This window comes from Lontra canadensis, unplaced genomic scaffold (genome assembly GCF_010015895.1).
Source record: "Lontra canadensis isolate GAN:19392208 unplaced genomic scaffold, GSC_riverotter_1.0 scaffold162, whole genome shotgun sequence".
NCBI lineage: Eukaryota > Metazoa > Chordata > Mammalia > Carnivora > Mustelidae > Lontra > Lontra canadensis.
The window spans coordinates 1561262-1578586 of NW_022631156.1; the positions used below are offsets into that span (position 1 = coordinate 1561262).

The following is a 17325-nucleotide window of genomic DNA, read 5'->3' on the forward strand; positions in this document are numbered from 1 at the left end:
TAAATTTGTATTCGTTTTCGTTTTCAGCACAATGGCTAATTATTTAAAATTTTACATTCTCAGTTTAATGCTGTGATTTGCAAACATCCAAATAGTCCAGATATTTTTAATATTATATCCCTTTTAAGCTCTTTCAACTACATATAAATTATATAAATTTAGATATAAAATTGCATCATTGTTATTTTTCTAGTCTTGAGCAAAATTGTTGTTTGCCAGAACTTCTGTTCAATCAAATAAAACTTGGTATTACATTAGAATTATAGTCTCTTTAGGAAAGATTGTAATGACCTTGATGGATTTTTAACATGAATGAAGGGCTTACATAATCAGTTGTTTCTCTAAGTCAAATTATTCACCTTCACACTTTTGCCAGTTGAGAAGATTGAACACTTCCTTAATCATAAAGATTTATAAGATAAAAAGTTTAAAGTAATTGCATCAAAACAAAGCTTAAAATAATTCTTAAAAAAACTTATTTATATGCCTTTTCCTATTAAGCCATTATTTGAGTTATTATTACTATTTTTGAGATATTTCTACAAATACTTAAGGCTATAAATTTCACTTATAATTTATTAATATTAATAAGAAAAGCAAGGTGAATGCAAACAGAACAATCTACCACTTGTCAAAATTAGGAGTATATGTGTAACAATTTTAGAAATAGTACTCTCATATTCAAAATATCCATCTTTTGTAGCATTTTTATCAGAATCAATCATATGTATTTTGTTCTAAATAGAATTTTCCAGTTTAAAATTATGATACATGTACTAGTTCTAATTACTACGTACAGCATATAGCTTCTGTACTTGGATTGACATTGTAAATAACTTTATCTGTGGTTAGCATGTACATAATGTGAACTATTAATAAAGCCTAGAAATGGCCCCAATTCTCTAAGTCCCTTGGGGTATGAAGAAGGACAATGGCAAATGAACTTAATTTCATATGTTCTCCTTTTATATCTCACTTAGCAAAATAGTTAAAATGCAAATTTTCTAATCCAGTTACATTAAATAAAAGCTATAGATAAAATTTATAAAGTATATATTGAAACAATATAGTACACAAAATACTTTATTAATTAGAAATCCTGTTTCCCAGGGTACCTGGGTGGCTCACTTGGTTAAGCTTCTGCCTTCAATTCAGGTGGTGAGCCTAGATTTGTGGGATGGAGTCGCACATCGGGCTCCATGTGGTAGAAAGTCTCCTCCTTCTCCTTCTCCATCTGCTTCTCCCCCTGCTTGTGCTCTTTCTCTGTCACTCTCTCTCTCTCTCAAATAAATAAATAAAATCCCCCCCCAAAAAAGAAAGAAATCCTGTTTCCCAGTGTTCACTCTAGTATCTATTATATACATCTTAATAGTCAAGTAAATATCATAAATGATGTTTTCTGTGTCCACCAACTGTATGTAAGAGAAATGATGTGCTTTATTGATTGATCACCCATGATCTCCATGCATGCAGATTTAGAAAAACAAATGAAAAATTTAAAGATGACTATTTGATGTGTCATTTAACACTTGCATTTCTTAAAATCAGAATGGTTATGAATCTTTTATCCTAAGTCTGTCACTTACTTAAAAGACTATTATTTAAAACTACATTTCCAACCAAATCTTAGTGATGGAAAAAGTGAGTAAAATAATACAATGAAATGCTAGGACAATTTGTTTTTCAGTTAAGGAAACAATAAAAAGAAAGATTTATCAGGAAAAATGAATTTTGTATACCATTGATCATATCTAAAATAATTGCAATCTCATCACTTTTGTGTTTAAATTAACAATTATTTTCAAACTATTATTTATAGTACAGGAAGCAGTTTTCTATATGTTAAGAATTATTTTAATTTTTTAATTTCTGACTTTATTTTAGTACATATTTAGTGAATCAATTTTCAATTTTACTTATCTAAATACAGTATTGGCTCTGTTTATTAAAGGCAAATTGGATTCTCAAAGTTTCCATAGTCCAGAACACAATACTAATTTGCTTGTATTATTTGCATAAATTTTTAGTAATGGTGTTTGGCAGCTGTAGCACAAAGGGACATATTTGTTCTCCCTACTTTATTTTATACCTGATTGGTTCATGCTCATTAAAATTGTTATTATGCTAGTAATATAAACACAATTAAATACACATTTTACTCTAAAAAACCTGGCAGTTGAAGGAAAAATATTTTAGAACTATAGTTACATCATTCTGGTTAGGTTATTTGTTTTTTGAACCTGTAAAAACTTAATTTAGGACCTAAGAAGATAGCAATCCTTATATCAGATAATTTAGATTTTAAGCCAAAGACTATAATAAGAGATGAAGAAAGACACTATATCATACTCAAAGGGTCTGCCCAACAAGAAAATCTAACAATTTTAAATATCTATGCCCCTAACATGGGAGCAGCCAACTATATAAATTAAATACAAAATCAAAGAACTATATAAACTAAGCAGCCAACTATATAAATTAAAAACAAAATCAAAGAAACACATTGACAGTAATACAATAATAGTAGGGGACATTAACACTCCCCTCACTGAAATGGACAGATCATCCAAGCAAAAGATCAACAAGGAAATAAAGGCCTTAAATGACACACTGAACCAGATGGACATCACAGATATATTCAGAACATTTCATCCCAAAGCAACAGAATACACATTCTTCTCTAGTGCCCATGGAACATTCTCCAGAATAGATCACATCCTCGGTCCTAAATCAGGTCTCAACCGGTATCAAAAGATTGGGATCATTCCCTGCATATTTTCAGACCACAATGCTCTGAAGCTAGAACTCAATCACAAAAGGAAATTTGGAAAGCACCTAAATACATGGCAGCTAAAGAGCATCCTTCTAAAGAGTGAGTGGTTCAACCAGGAAATTAAAGAAGAATTGAAAAAATTCATGGAAACAAATGATAATGAAAACACAATGGTTCAAAATCTGTGGGACACAACAAAGGCAGTCCTGAGAGGAAAATATATAGCGGTACAAGCCTTTCTCAAAAAAACAAGAAAGGTCTCAGGTACACAACCTAACCCTACACCTAAAGGAGCTGGAGAAAGAACAACAAAGAGACCCTATACCCAGCAGGAGAAGAGGAATCATAAAGATCAGAGCAGAAATCAATGAAATAGAAACCAAGAAAACAATAGAACAAATCAACAAAACTAGGAGCTGGTTCTTTGAAAGAATTAGTAAGATAGATAAACCCCTGGCCAGACTTATCAAAAAGAAAAGAGAAAGAACCCAAGTAAATGAAATCATGAATGGAAGAGGAGAGATTACAACCAACACCAAAGAAATACAAACAATTATAAGAACATACTATGAGCAACTCTATGCCAACAAATTTGACAATCTGGAAGAAATGGATGCATTCCAAGAGACATATAAACTACCACAACTGAACCAGGAAGAAATAGAAAACCTGAACAGACCCATAACCAGTAAGGAGATTGAAACAGTCATCAAAAATCTCCAAACAAACAAAAGCCCAGGGCCAGACGGCTTCCCGGGGGAATTCTACCAAACATTTAAAGAAGAATTAATTCCTAGTCTCCTGAAACAGTTCCAAAAAATACAGACCAATATCCTTGATGAACACAGATGCAAAAATTCTCACCAAAATACTAGCCAATAGGATCCAACGGTACATTAAAAGGATTATTCAACATGACCAAGTGGGATTTATTCGTGGGCTGCAAGGTTGATTCAACATCTGCCAATCAATCAATGTGATACAACACCTTAATAAAAGAAAGAACAAGAACCATATGATACTCTCAATAGATGCTGAAAAGCATTTGGCAAAGTACAGCATCCCTTCCTGATCAAAACTCTTCAAAGTGTAGGGATAGAGGGCACATACCTCAATATTAACAAAGCCATCTATGAAAAACCCACCGCAAATATCATTCTCAATGGAGAAAAACTGAAAGCTTTTCCGCTAAGGTCAGGAACACAGCAGGGATGTCCATTATCACCACTGCTCTTCAACATAGTACTAGAAGTCCTAGCCTCAGCAATCAGACAACAAAAAGAAATTAAAGGCATTCAGATCAGCAAAGAAGAAGTCAAACTATCACCCTTTGCAGATGATATGATACTTTATGTGGAAAACCCAAAAGACTCCACTCCAAAACTGCTAGAACTTGTACAGGAATTCAGTAAAGTGTCAGGATATAAAATCAATGCACAGAAATCAGTTGCATTTCTCTACACCAACAAGACAGAAGAAAGAGAAATTAAGGAGTCAATCCCATTCACAATTGCACCGAAAACCATATGATACCTAGGAATAAACCTAACCAAAGAGGCAAAGAATCTGTACTCAGGAAACTATGAAGTACTCATGAAAGAAACTGTGGAAGACACAAAGAAATGGAAAAATGTTCCATTCTCTTGGATTGGAAGAACAAATATTATGAAAATGTCTATACTACCTAAAGCAATCTACACATTTAATGCAATTCCTATCAAAATCCCATCCATTGTTTTCAAAGAAATGGAACAAATAATCCTAAAATTTATATGGAACCAGAAAAGACCTCGAATAGCCAAAGGAATATTGAAAAAGAAAGCCAAAGTTGGTGGCATCACAATTCTGGACTTCAAGCTCTATTACAAGGCTGTCATCATCAAGATAGTATGGTCCTGGCACAAAAACAGACACATAGATCAATGGAACAGAATAGAGATCCCAGAAATAGATCCTCAACTCTGTGGTCAACTGATCTTCGACAAAGCAGGAAAGAATGTCCAATGGAAGAAAGACAGCCTCTTCAACAAATGTGTTGGGAAAATTGGACAGCCACATGCAGAAAAATGAAATTGGACCATTTTCTTACACCACACATGAAAATAGACTCAAAATGGATGAAGGACCTCAATGTGAGAAAGGAATCCATCAAAATCCTTGAGGAGAACACAGGCAGCAACCTCTTTGACCTCAGCCGCAGCAACTTCTTCCTAGGAACATCGCCAAAGGCAAGGGAAGCAAGGGCAAGAATGAACTATTGGGATTTCATCAAGATCAAAAGCTTTTGCACAGCAAAGGAAACAGTTCACAAAACCAAAAGACAACTGACAGAATGGGAGAAGATATTTGCAAACGACATATCAGATAAAGGGCTAGTGTCCAAAATCTATAAAGAGCTTAGCAAACCCAACACCCAAAGAACAAATAATCCAATCAAGAAATGGGCAGAGGACATGAACAGACATTTCTGCAAAGAAGACATCCAGATGGCCAACAGACACATAAAAAAGTGTTCCACATCACTGGGCATCAGGGAAATACAAATCAAAACCACAATGAGATACCACCTCACAGCAGTCAGAATGGCTAAAATTAACAAGTCAGGAAATGACAGATGCTGGCGAGGATGCGGAGAAAGGGGAACCCTCCTATACTGTTGGTGGGACTGCAAGCTGGTGCCACCACTCTGGAAAACAGTGTGGAGGTTTCTCAAAAAGTTGAAAATAGAACTATCCTATGACCCAGCAATTGCACTACTGCATATTTACCCTAAAGATACAAACGTCGTGATCTGAAGGGCATGTACACCTGAATGTTTATAGTAGCAATGTCCTACAATAGCCAAACTACGTAAAGAACCTACCTAGATGTCCATCAACAGATGAATGGCTAAAGAAGATGTGGTATGTATATATATATATATATATATATATATATATATATATAATGCAGCCATCAAAATAAATGAAATCTTGCCATTTGAGACGATGTGTGCTTAGCGAAATAAGTCAATCAGAGAAAGTCAACTATCATATGATCTCCGTGACATGAGGAAGTGGAGATGCAATCTGGGGGGTTTGGGGGGTAGGAAAAGAACAAATGAAAGAAGATGGGATCGCGAGGGAGACAAACCATAAGAGACTCTTAATCTCACAAAACAAACAGGGTGGCCAGGGGGACGGGGGTCGGGAGAGGGTGGTGGGTTATGGACATTGGGGAGGGTATGTGCTATGGTGAGTGCTATGAAGTGTGTAAACCTGGCGATTCACAGACCTGTACCCCTGGGGCTAATAATACATTATTTGTTTATAAAAAAATAAAGAAAAATTTAAAAAAGACCTAAGAAAATAGAAGTAGTTAGAATCAACTATTTTTCACCTTTAATTATTTAGTGTTCTTATCTCAGGAAATGCTTGTGAACTATGGGAAAGCCATTTTGCACATGAGACTCATGTACACGTGACCCAAAGCAGCACTTATAGGAAGGTTTAGTCAGGCAATGGTGCAGGAGAAGAGTTCTCATGTGTGTTGTTTCACGGATGCCGTGATACCTGGACGCTGCCAAAGCACTCCACGTTTGCTGACTGTGCCTTTCCCACTTTAATTGTGGGCAGCATTCTCCTTCCCATCCTCAATTCCTAAGCAACCACAGTGTGAAGGTTTTGAACAAACACTAAACTGACTGCTATTTTACGGACATACATTTTTCATCAGATCCTCCTATGTATTAATTCTCTACTGCAGTGTGCAAACTCCCACACGTTTGGGGGCTTAAAACAAGCCGCATTGACTATGGAATGACTTCTGTGGGTGAGGAGTTCAGCCACAGCCCCCCTGGGACCTCTGCTCAGAGCCCTACATGGCTGCAATCCTGTGCCTGCCCATCTTCATCTTCTGGAGGGTTGATTAGGGAAGTAGCCCTACAAACTTACCGACATTGTTGCTGCAGTTCATCCCCTCTCAGGTGTGTGACAGAGGGCTGTTGTCTGCAGGCCACCCTTGGATACAAGAAGGTACCCATGGTTTCCCAGCATGGGTCCCTCTCCACAGGGACATGAATATTTACAACATGAATATTTGCATCTTCAAGCTCAAAGTGAAAGTACCTCCAAAAGGCCAAGCCTTCTGTAATTTAACTTGAGTCAGGGGGATGGCATCTTATTACCTTTACCATATTCTGTGAGTTGAAAGGAAGTCCCAGATTTCACCTGCCCATCGTGGAAGGGGATCACACCAGGACGTGACTCATAGTGGGACACCTAAGCGTGTAACTCTCACACCGCATGAGACTGAAGACTGCACCTGGAACCTTATCATGCATTTATTAATTCATCCATTCATTTATTTTGTTCTGCTACTGCTGTAGTCTCTGCATCTTATAACATGCACTGCCCAGATTCAGTGCTCAATAAACACATACACAGTAAATTTTTAAAATAAATATTCTTTAGTACTCTTCTTATTAATTTTTGTATCAATCACATGTTCACTTTTTTTTTACAGAAGAATAAAATGGATTTTTTAATTGTTTATTTTTATTTTATTTATGTATTTATTTATTTAAAGGTTTATTTCTTTACTTTTCTTAAGCAGAGGAGGGGCAAAGGGTGAGGGAAAGAGAGAATCGGAGCACACCCCTCTCTGAGCAAGGAGCTCTATGGGGACTCAATCCCAGGATCCTGAGATCATGACCTGAGCCAAAATCAACAGTTGGACTTGACCGACTGAACCACCGAGGTGTCCCTACATCCTAAAGTGGATTCTGTTACCCCAATTTTAAGCTGAGTCTCACAACTTTTCATTGCTTTACCATTCATATTGCAGGGAAGTGCTAAGGGCTAGGAATGCCCCATGAGTCTCCCTCATCCCAAAGCCAGGACTGTTTTTCTAATAACCCCAAAATTCACAGGCATTGTCACACTTTGAATTTTAGTCACTCCTGACCGACTAAATACTTTGATTTTTGTTTACTCTAAGAAAATAATAATTGTTTTATTAATGCGTGTTTCTTGGAATGTTTAACTTTCATCAAACAAAAATGTTAGCTATAGTCTGTTTCCTATACCAGTGAATGACATAAGCAAATTTCCTTTTCATGTTTTCTTTTGAAATCACACATGTACTTGCCTGAGCTTTAAAACTTGGTTTTAAATGTACCCAGTTATACCTGTAATTTAAATACCGTATAGATAAAATAATGCTTGGGCTTTTCCCATTTCAGAGTTCTTACTCCTTTCAAACTAAGGTTTTTTCCTGTTATTTTTCTAAGAAATCATAGGAAGCATATTTACATCTAAGACTAGTATTTACATGATGTTTCAGAAAACATAGATTAAACAGAAATCACTTAAAATTGGAAATTAAATTTAATATCTCCCTAATTTAGAATCATTTTACTGAAGTACTTTGAAATGATGTATTAAGTTAAAAAAAAAAAAGGTGATACAGTACTCGCTCAATAGCAAAATCATTGTGAGGAACTAAATTGATTTATTTCTGCAGTAGAAGCAGAGTTTCTAACATGCTTTAAATATACAGTAAATTCCTGTTAAATAAATATGCATATAAACACTAAAGAGAATACCCAATATAATAACAATATTGAATATAAGTATTGAAATCTACTCTCTATTTACAATTTTTGCTTATTCTCATTTGATCAAACTAGTATGGCTAGGTTATTAACATATGCTTAACACATACTACTGATTATAAATAGAGTGTTGGCTTTTCTAGTAGTAGGGTACAGTTTTTTAAAAGATTTTATTAGGGAGAGATAAAGAGAGAGTGAGCAACAGAGCAGAAGTAGGAGGGGTGGGTGGATGGTATGGGAAGGGGAGGCAGAAGCAGACTCCCTGATGAACAGGGAGCCTGATGTGGGACTTGATCCCGGGACTCCACGATTATGACCTGAGCCAAAGGCAGACACTGAAGCAACTGAGCCACCCAGGCGCCCCATGATACAATTTTTAAATGGAAATTAAATAGACTTATTCTATTTGTCATTAATTTGTTTCCATTTTTCATTGAAGTATAATTCACACACAATGTTATGCTAGTTTCAGGTGTACAACATATTGACTGAAGAACTTTGCACGTGACTCAATCAGTGCTCACCACAATAAGGGTCCTCATTATCTGTCACCATACTAAATTATTTCAGCATATGACTATACTCCCTGTGCTACATATTCCATCTATTTAACATATTTGTTACTGGAAATTTGTACCTCTTAATCTTCTTTATCTATTTTGCCCACCCATCCCCTCTCCCCTCTGGCAACCACCAGTTTCTTTTCTGTATTTAAGGCTCTGTTTTCATAGAAATGAAATCATATGGTATTTGTCTTTCTCTGCCTTATTTCATTTAGCATAACGTCCTCTAGGTGCATCCATATTGTATGATGTCACACATGGCAAGATCTCATTCTTTTATATGACTGTGTAAATTTCCTCATCTATATATGTCATCTTTTTTTAATCTGTTCAGCTATCAGCAGACATACCCTGGGTATCCTAAAAATGCTGTAGAAAACATAGGGGCACATAGATCTTTTTGAATTAGTGTTTTTGTTTTCTTTGGGTAAATGTCCAGTAGTGGATCATATGGTATTTCTATTTTCTTTAATTTTTTGAGGAATCTTCATATTATTTTCTACTATGGCTGCACAAATTTACATTCCCACCAGCAATGAGTGAGGGTTCCCTTTTCTCCACATCCTCACCAACACTTGCTATTCTTTTTTTTTTTTTAATTATTTCTGAATTTTTTTTTCTTAAGTAAATTTTGGCTCGAACTCATGACCCTGAGATCAAGAATCACGTGCTCTACCAATTGAGCCAGCCCGGTGCCCCTGTGCTTGTTACTTCTTGTCTTTGTGATTTTAGCCATTCTGAATAGTGTGAAGTGATATTTTATTGTGGTTCTGATTTGTATTTACCTCGTAGTTTGTGATGATGAGTATCATTTCATGTGTCTTTTGGCCATCTGTATGTCTTCTTTGGAAAGTGTCTATTCAAGTCCTCTGCCCATTTTTAAATTGGATAATTATTTCTTTTGGGGGTGTTGGCTTGTGTAATGCTTTTGTGGGGGGATCTATTGTGAGTATTAACTCTTTAACTGAGAAATCATTTGCAAATATCTTCTCCCATTCTGTAGGTTACCTTTTTGTCTAATTGATGGTTTACTTTGCTGTGCAAAAGATTTTTATTTTGTTGGAGTCCCAATAGTTTATTTTTGCTTTTGTTTCCCTTGCCTAAGGAGACGTATCTAGAAAAATGTTGCTAAGGGTGATGTATAAGAGATTGCTACCTGTTTTCTTTTACTAGTTTTATGGTTTCATGTCTCACATTTAAGTCTTTCATCGATATTGAGTTAATTTTTGTGTTTGGTATAAGATTGTCTGGAATTACAAAGGCCCCCAAATAGACAAAACAGTCTTGAGAAAAAAGAACAAAATGGAAGGTATCAGAATCCTAGATTTTAAGACATGTTGCAAAGATATAGTAATCAAAACAGTGTGGTACTACTATAAAAACAAACACACAAATCAATAGGACAGGATAAAGAGTATGAAAGTAATTTGTTTTCTTGAAGAGTATTATCCAAAAAGCAAGCAATGCCCCTCTTTTTTAAAAAATTTATATCTTTATGATTAAAACATTTAAAAAAGGATAGACCCCTACAGACATGTGAAGTACTGATTGAAATTTCCAAACATCCACCAAAGTTTATAGAAGAAAAATGTCTAAACTTGGACTTTTCTTATGTATGTCATGTAGTTTCTGGAAATGCATTTTGGATCAAATCAGTCTCCCTTAATGCTTACAACTGTTGAATATATATTTGAAATGTTTAAAACTGAAACACAGGGCATTGTCAATAAACAATTACAGTGATGGCAAGATTAGTTCTCCTGGCTTTCTTTTCTCCCTCAGTTTTGAAATTATTTTCATCAATTTTATTTTTTTCCTGGTGACCATCAGTGTGTTCTCTATAGTTAAGAGTCTGTTTTTTGGTTTGCACTTTGCCCCCCCATCTCCCCTTGATTGTTTTCTTTCTTAAATTCTTCAGGTGAGTGAAATCATATGGTATTTACTTCTGACTTATTTTGTTTAGCTTGATACTATCTAGCTCCATTCATGTTGTTGCAAAAGGCAAGATTTCATTCTTTTTGATAGCTGAGTAATAGTCCATTATGTATGTATACAACTTTTCTTTATTCATTCGTCAGTCAGTGGACATTTGGGCTCTTTCTATAATTTGGCTATTGCTGATAACACTGCTATAAACATCAGGGTGCATGTATCTTTGAATTAGTACTTTTGTATCCTTTGGGTAAATACTTAGTAGTGCAATTGCTGAATTGTAGGCTAGTTCTATTTTTAACTTTCTGTGGAAACTTCATACCAAATAAACATACATTTTAAAGTGGACAGCCAAGGCATACTCAGACATTCTGGCATGTCAACAGATTATAAATTCCAGCAAAGATCAGGTAAGCCTGGTTTGTCTGGGCTAGGTTGAAGGGTTGCCTTTGATCACAATGCACTGTGAAAACAAGGTTATTTTGTAGCTTTTACATAGAATTAGTTACAAGTTGGCTATTTGTGTCCTTGAAACAGAATTCAGCTTGTGACTAAAAAAAGTATAAATGAAAGATAACATCAATATTTATCTAGATAGCTAGCTATATATAGTGTAAATTTAAATAAAATATAAATGCATTTCTTTCTATAGACTTTATCCATAAAATATCATAGACAGTTATATAAATATGTTGCTTTATGTAACTCATATATGCATAAGATATACTTTATACTATACATGTATATATATTTCATTATATTTTCTGTATTATATAAGTATAATGTATTTTATAAATACAATATATATTATATGGAAATATGTAGTATAAAGGTATCTGTAAACATATAAATGCATATTTAAAATAAATTTATATATAAATTATAATAAGAGACAACATATGAAGTGATCTATAAAAAGGAAAATCTCTGAATCTTTGAAATGTTTTTTTTTTTTTTGAAGTTTATATTATAAAAAAAAGAAGAAATAAAAGATGATTCATCAGGTCATGCTTAGGAGTGAGGACTGTTCTCTGCACTGATGGAAACATTTTGGTGTTTCCCCCCATAGTGAGGGAAAAGGAAGTTTTTCAACCAGTCATGTACAGAAGTTTGTATTTGGTCTGTTGAGGTGTCATGACGTTGGAGAACATTGAGTTTTCAGTTTGATAGTAGAAGCTGCTTTGAGAGGGAGTTTGCTTTATTCCCACAAGTGGATAGCATACCTTTCTTGCAAGGAATATGGACCAGTGACAAGTTTCATTTTTACATCGCTGTCTAGATGTTGTCAGAGCTAGACGTCCCAGAGTCTGACAGAGCAAAGTGCTGGGGGCAGGTGCATGGGACAGCTCCCACTTCACTAAGAGGCATTCCAGCTGGTAGCCTGATGCCGCATCGGGGTGGGAGTTCTCATCATGGTATTGTCAGTCTGCTCCAAACTTTGACAGATCAAGGAGACTACTCCCCCAACCCCAAGATAGCAATCAGGGACAAATGCTTAGAAAAAATATATATATACTTGACATTGTCAAAAATATACCAGAGGAAAGACAGCTGGGTGGGGGGGTCAGTCTTGACTGCTCTTGCCATGAGTCATACAACCAGCCTGGCCACACAAAGCATCGTGTGTTTGCAGTCCCTGGATGTGTCCTTGAATGTGAAAGGGATGAAAGGTCATTATTCTTCTTCTGAGAGAGGAACAACAGTGTGTACTCGGGGCGTAAGGTCACCTCAAGGGTGTATCCAGTAAAGTTCTCCTTCAGCTCTATTCTCAGAAAACATTGTGGTTGCTTCATTTGATCCAACTTCATTCTCTGAATGAAAATTAAGTGTTAAGGGACCATATCACATTTTGAAAATGCAAGCTGGTGTTTTCATGTCACTACTGTTTCACCTGTTACGTGATGTGTTTGTGTTTATTGTTTGTCTCTCCTCATGTTCCTAGAATGTCAGATGCATGAGAGTAGACATGTCAGTGGGTTTTTTGTCATTGATAGTTTCCTGCTGCCTAAAAGGGTGAGTGATACCTCATAGACCCTCCATGACTGCTTGTTGAGTAAATGAATTTCTAAGAACATCGAATGCCCAAGAAATATATATGAGTTTTGTCTGAAGGGAATCCAAATGATGTGTAAGTCAAAATAGATATATTATATCTTGAATAATTGTAGTAAAACACTCTTAAGCCCGTGGAAAATGTATTGTCAATTTCATGAAACTCAACCACTTACATGTAGAATTATAACATAATGGGAAAGCTGCCTTTTTTCCCGATATATTTGACAATAGAATGTTGTTTCCAAATCACTAAGCAAAAGGAGTTTATTAGGTATACCAGAGTGTTGACTTAAGCAATTAGATTATCTCCTGAAAGGCAAGTACAATGAACTTTGTATAGGTGAGCTCCATTCCTTTTTAGATTGGGACCTGTTCTAGTTGCTAGAGTATAACGTTGTTGGCCAACAAGATCCAGAGGGAAGACTTGTACCCAGAGAACATGGTAGGGTTTGATACGGAATTTGTAGTAAAGATACTACACCACATTTGGAATGTTGTTTGAAATGCCTTTCATTTACATGTTGTCATTTAACAGGATTTGGGTTTTCATCTCCTGTAAGAACATTGTCTGCAGTCCTACAGATTGCATAACTAATAATGAAAATGTTATTTTGGTTAAAATGTTTGGTCTGTTCCAACTTATTCCTTGACAGAAGAGCCTGTCAACTGACTAGCATCATGAGTTTATTAATCGTGTGCATCCTTAGTCTTTCATTTGTAGAAGCATAGCCTGTTTCCAGGAAATATTTTCTCATTGCATCTTTATTCAGAAATCAGTATTTTCTTATTAAACCAATATGTGCATTATGTCTTAGGATATCAGGCTGACATGATGAGTCATAACTTTTCTTTCAGGTGCTATACATGTTGGGCCTATGGAAATAATTAAAATTGCCTTGGAAATGATAAATACATAAATTAAGTAGTAAAAAAAATGAGATAGGAAAGTAACTATGTTTGTCATTATTCAAAGTAACATATTGTTCCCAAAATTCATATTACTCTGGTTGGTAAATACTATATCTAGTCTAAATGAATTTTTATGTAAGTTTTTATTGTGATATTTTCAAAAATATAAGTATGATTTTCTAGTAACAATATACAGGATCATAGATCAAGAGGTTCTATTTCTGGAGATAGAAAAATGCAGTGGCTTTAGTAATTTTAAAATTAGGACCCATCTGGTGGTTTTCATCTTCAATGCTGTTAAATGGAAACAAATAGTTTGATTCAGATGCAAAAGAAAATGACACATTACAGGAACATAATACTAAAACCTAAGCCAGTGAGAGGGAAGTCAAGTTGGTTAAGGACCCATGAAGAAACACAACGTTGCTCTTTTGTTACTTGGAAAGATAGTATTGCTTTCCTTTAAGTTTTTCTGATTAATATTTTTAACTCTTTTATCTGTGTGTGTGTGTGTGTGTGTGTGTGTGTGTGTGTGTGTATTTTTAAATTTTAGATCCTACTTTCTGTTTCTTTGTGTTATTACATTTTTTTGAGAAAAAATAGTTTGGGGCTATCATTTGTAAATAATGATAGCAGGACTTTTCTCCAGGTTTGGGAAGAGGCCTCCATGTCTCTTGAAACCTTCTGAGCCTATAATGCAATGAGCACAGGTTTCAGACTCGCCACCTCTATGGCCAGTTTATAACCTGAAGCTATTCAATGTTACCTTTCCTCCACGGAACAGAGATAATAGCAACTATGTTAGAGGCTATCCTGAAGACAGGTTGAGAAAATGTATGTTTCAGCGCTTGAAGCCTCCACAGATGTTGAGTCAAAAATGTGCATTTTAATCTCACTCTGTTTGATGCACCGAGCATCATTTATTTAATCCATTCACTTATTTAATCCTCAAGACAAACTTCTGGGTAGGTCCTATTTTAGCTTCATGTTAATGATGAGGAAGGTGAGATAGAGATGCTGTCTGATTTGCTCAAAATCATGTAACTGGTAATTTAAATAACTTGAATATATAAAGAAACTTGTGGACACCTGGGTGGCTCAGTCATTAAGCGTCTGCCTTTGGCTCAGGCCATGACCCCAGGGTCCTGGGATCAAGCAATACACTGGGCTCCTTCCTCGGCAGGAGGCCTGTTTCTCCCTCTCCCCCTCCCCCTGCTTGTGTTCCCTCTCTCGCTGTGTCTCTCTCTGTCAAATAAATAAATAAAATCTTAGAAAAAAAAAAGAATAACTTGAATTTATAACTCTAATCCACTGCTCTTACATATGTTCACACTGGTCAGCTATAAGTACGGTTTCTTATGTTCTCTGAATATTTAATACTGGACTCTTCTTTGAGCTATCTGTGTCTAGAAGTTACAAAGGCAGAGGTCGAATCTATTGCCAGCCAGGGAGAAAAAACTGTGTGAGGGCCAGGTAAAAAGAAGGTTCCTTTTTGTCTGTTTGTGTGTTTGTCTTAGATAAGGAAACAGAAGAATAGCTCCCATTCTTAAATGTGTGTGATCTAGTGTAGTGACCTTGGAAACTTAAGGACTATGAATCCTATGAATAAATGATAAAAAAAAATGGGCTTGCATTTATAATACAAGTTTAAAATAAATTATATACATTTATATATGTTACTGTACAAGTACACTTTATAAAACAGAAAGATGGATGAAATAAAATCCATGTAAAGGCGGGATGAAAATATTTCCTTGGTACATTCTTATGAGTCTTACCACAAGTCATCTAAGGAGAGAGAATCCTGGGCAGGAGTGGTAAACCCAAGGCCCTCAGAGAACAATATGGCCCACCAGAAGCACTTGGTTATAAAAAGGGTTTGACAGTCATCTAAACACTGGGCAATCTCACATGGAAGTGTGGATTTCTGTGATATCCTGGAAACTTAGAAGACCTGGCAACACTGGTTTGCATTCCCACCCAACAGCCATTGACAGAAATTGGCCCCAGTTGGCCTCCGCAGACAAACACTGCTCCCCATCACAGCCTTGCCATCCCCATGGCTCCTTTGCAACTCATTCACTCTTACGTCTTCTTGCCCCCATAGGCACTTGAGCATAGAACCCCTGAATGAGAGAAGCAGAGTTCCTGTCCCTGTTCTACCATGATCTATAACCCAGGTCACTTTGAGCACGTCCGTGTGAATGATTTCTTCAATTTACATGGAAACTTAGCACATCATTCTTTCAATAAGACTTCTTGGTGCACTTACTGGCCACTAATATCTCACTCAGTTTCTTTGCTTGCTGCGGGACTGCAAAGAAAAGCAAGAGGATGAAAATGAAATGTGTCCCAATGTTTTGCAAGACAGATGTGGTCAAAATGCATGGTCTATCTTTGGTCTTATTTGGCATAGTCAATCTCCTTATGCTCTGCCAGAAAGCAATTTCTACTGTAATGAGGGGTTTTTCTATTTGATTGTATAAAACAAAGGCCCATTGAAATTTTCATGTAGGACATTGACAACTAGAGTGCCAGCTTAAATTGTCATAAAACAGCACACACTTGGGGCACGTGGAGGACTCAGTCGGTTAAGCCACTGAATCTTGGTTTTGGCTCAGGTTATGGTCTCAAGGTCATGTGGTTGAGCCCCATGTCAGAAGGGAGTCCGCCTGGGACTCTCTCCCTCTGCCCCTCCCACTATTCGTGTACTCTCTCTAAATAAATAAACTTATAAAAACAAAACAATGTATACTATTTCATTGAACTAGGCTATAGATCACATAAATTTAGTATATTAAACTGTTTAACTTTTGCTACACTCATGGGGTCTCAATGTTTAACAGGGCATGGTTCTGGCATCATCAGTATGTCAGCTTTGCAACTTACTTGCTTAGAGTCAAGGAAAATATCTGCTTCCTTAGAGATTACTTGTCTGCAAATCCCTGTGGGAAAGAGTTACAGGGCATTACAAAGTTGTGTTACTTTGTTAATGGAGAGTATGACACAGGTTATTGCCTATGAAGTCATTAAGGGTTTTCTGTGCTGTGACAGCTGTGTTTACCTATCACAGATCAATGAACTTGTCCCATGTTTCCTTCCCTCTCCTGTTATTTCAGATCAGCCTTGAGTGGAATTCAACAAAAGATGCTACAACAGCTTTCTCTCTGGAAACTGTTAGCTTCAGGGACTGTTCTCACAGTGTTCTTCACAATCTGCTTCGGCCAGTATGACGACGGTAAGCCTGCTTGTAGTCTGACTTGGAGTGTTGGCTGGGGTTTCTGTTATTAGATGCAGAATGAATCATAACACCACAGTGAATAATGTTCATTTGTAGTTCATTTTTAAAGGTTAGTGGCTGTGTGTAATAATTTAATCAAAATAATCCTACAAAAGTGGCCTCTGGATGCACCTTATTTCTTAATAAGGATTGTGGTTTAATAGAAAATCCAGAGCAAGGCCTCCCTTTGAACACTTACTCATTATCACTAAGCAAATGT

General features: G+C 36.1%; 1 protein-coding gene across 1 annotated transcript in view; it reads left to right on the forward strand.

Annotated features, from left to right (window-relative positions):
• Positions 1–17325, forward strand: part of PCDH15 (protocadherin related 15) — a 1265671-nt gene that overhangs the window by 440566 nt on the left and 807780 nt on the right. The window contains exon 3 of the mRNA XM_032845308.1: positions 16945–17063. Coding sequence (XP_032701199.1) covers positions 16973–17063 — 91 coding nt within the window. The 5' untranslated portion in view covers positions 16945–16972. The remainder of the gene's footprint in view (positions 1–16944; positions 17064–17325) is intronic.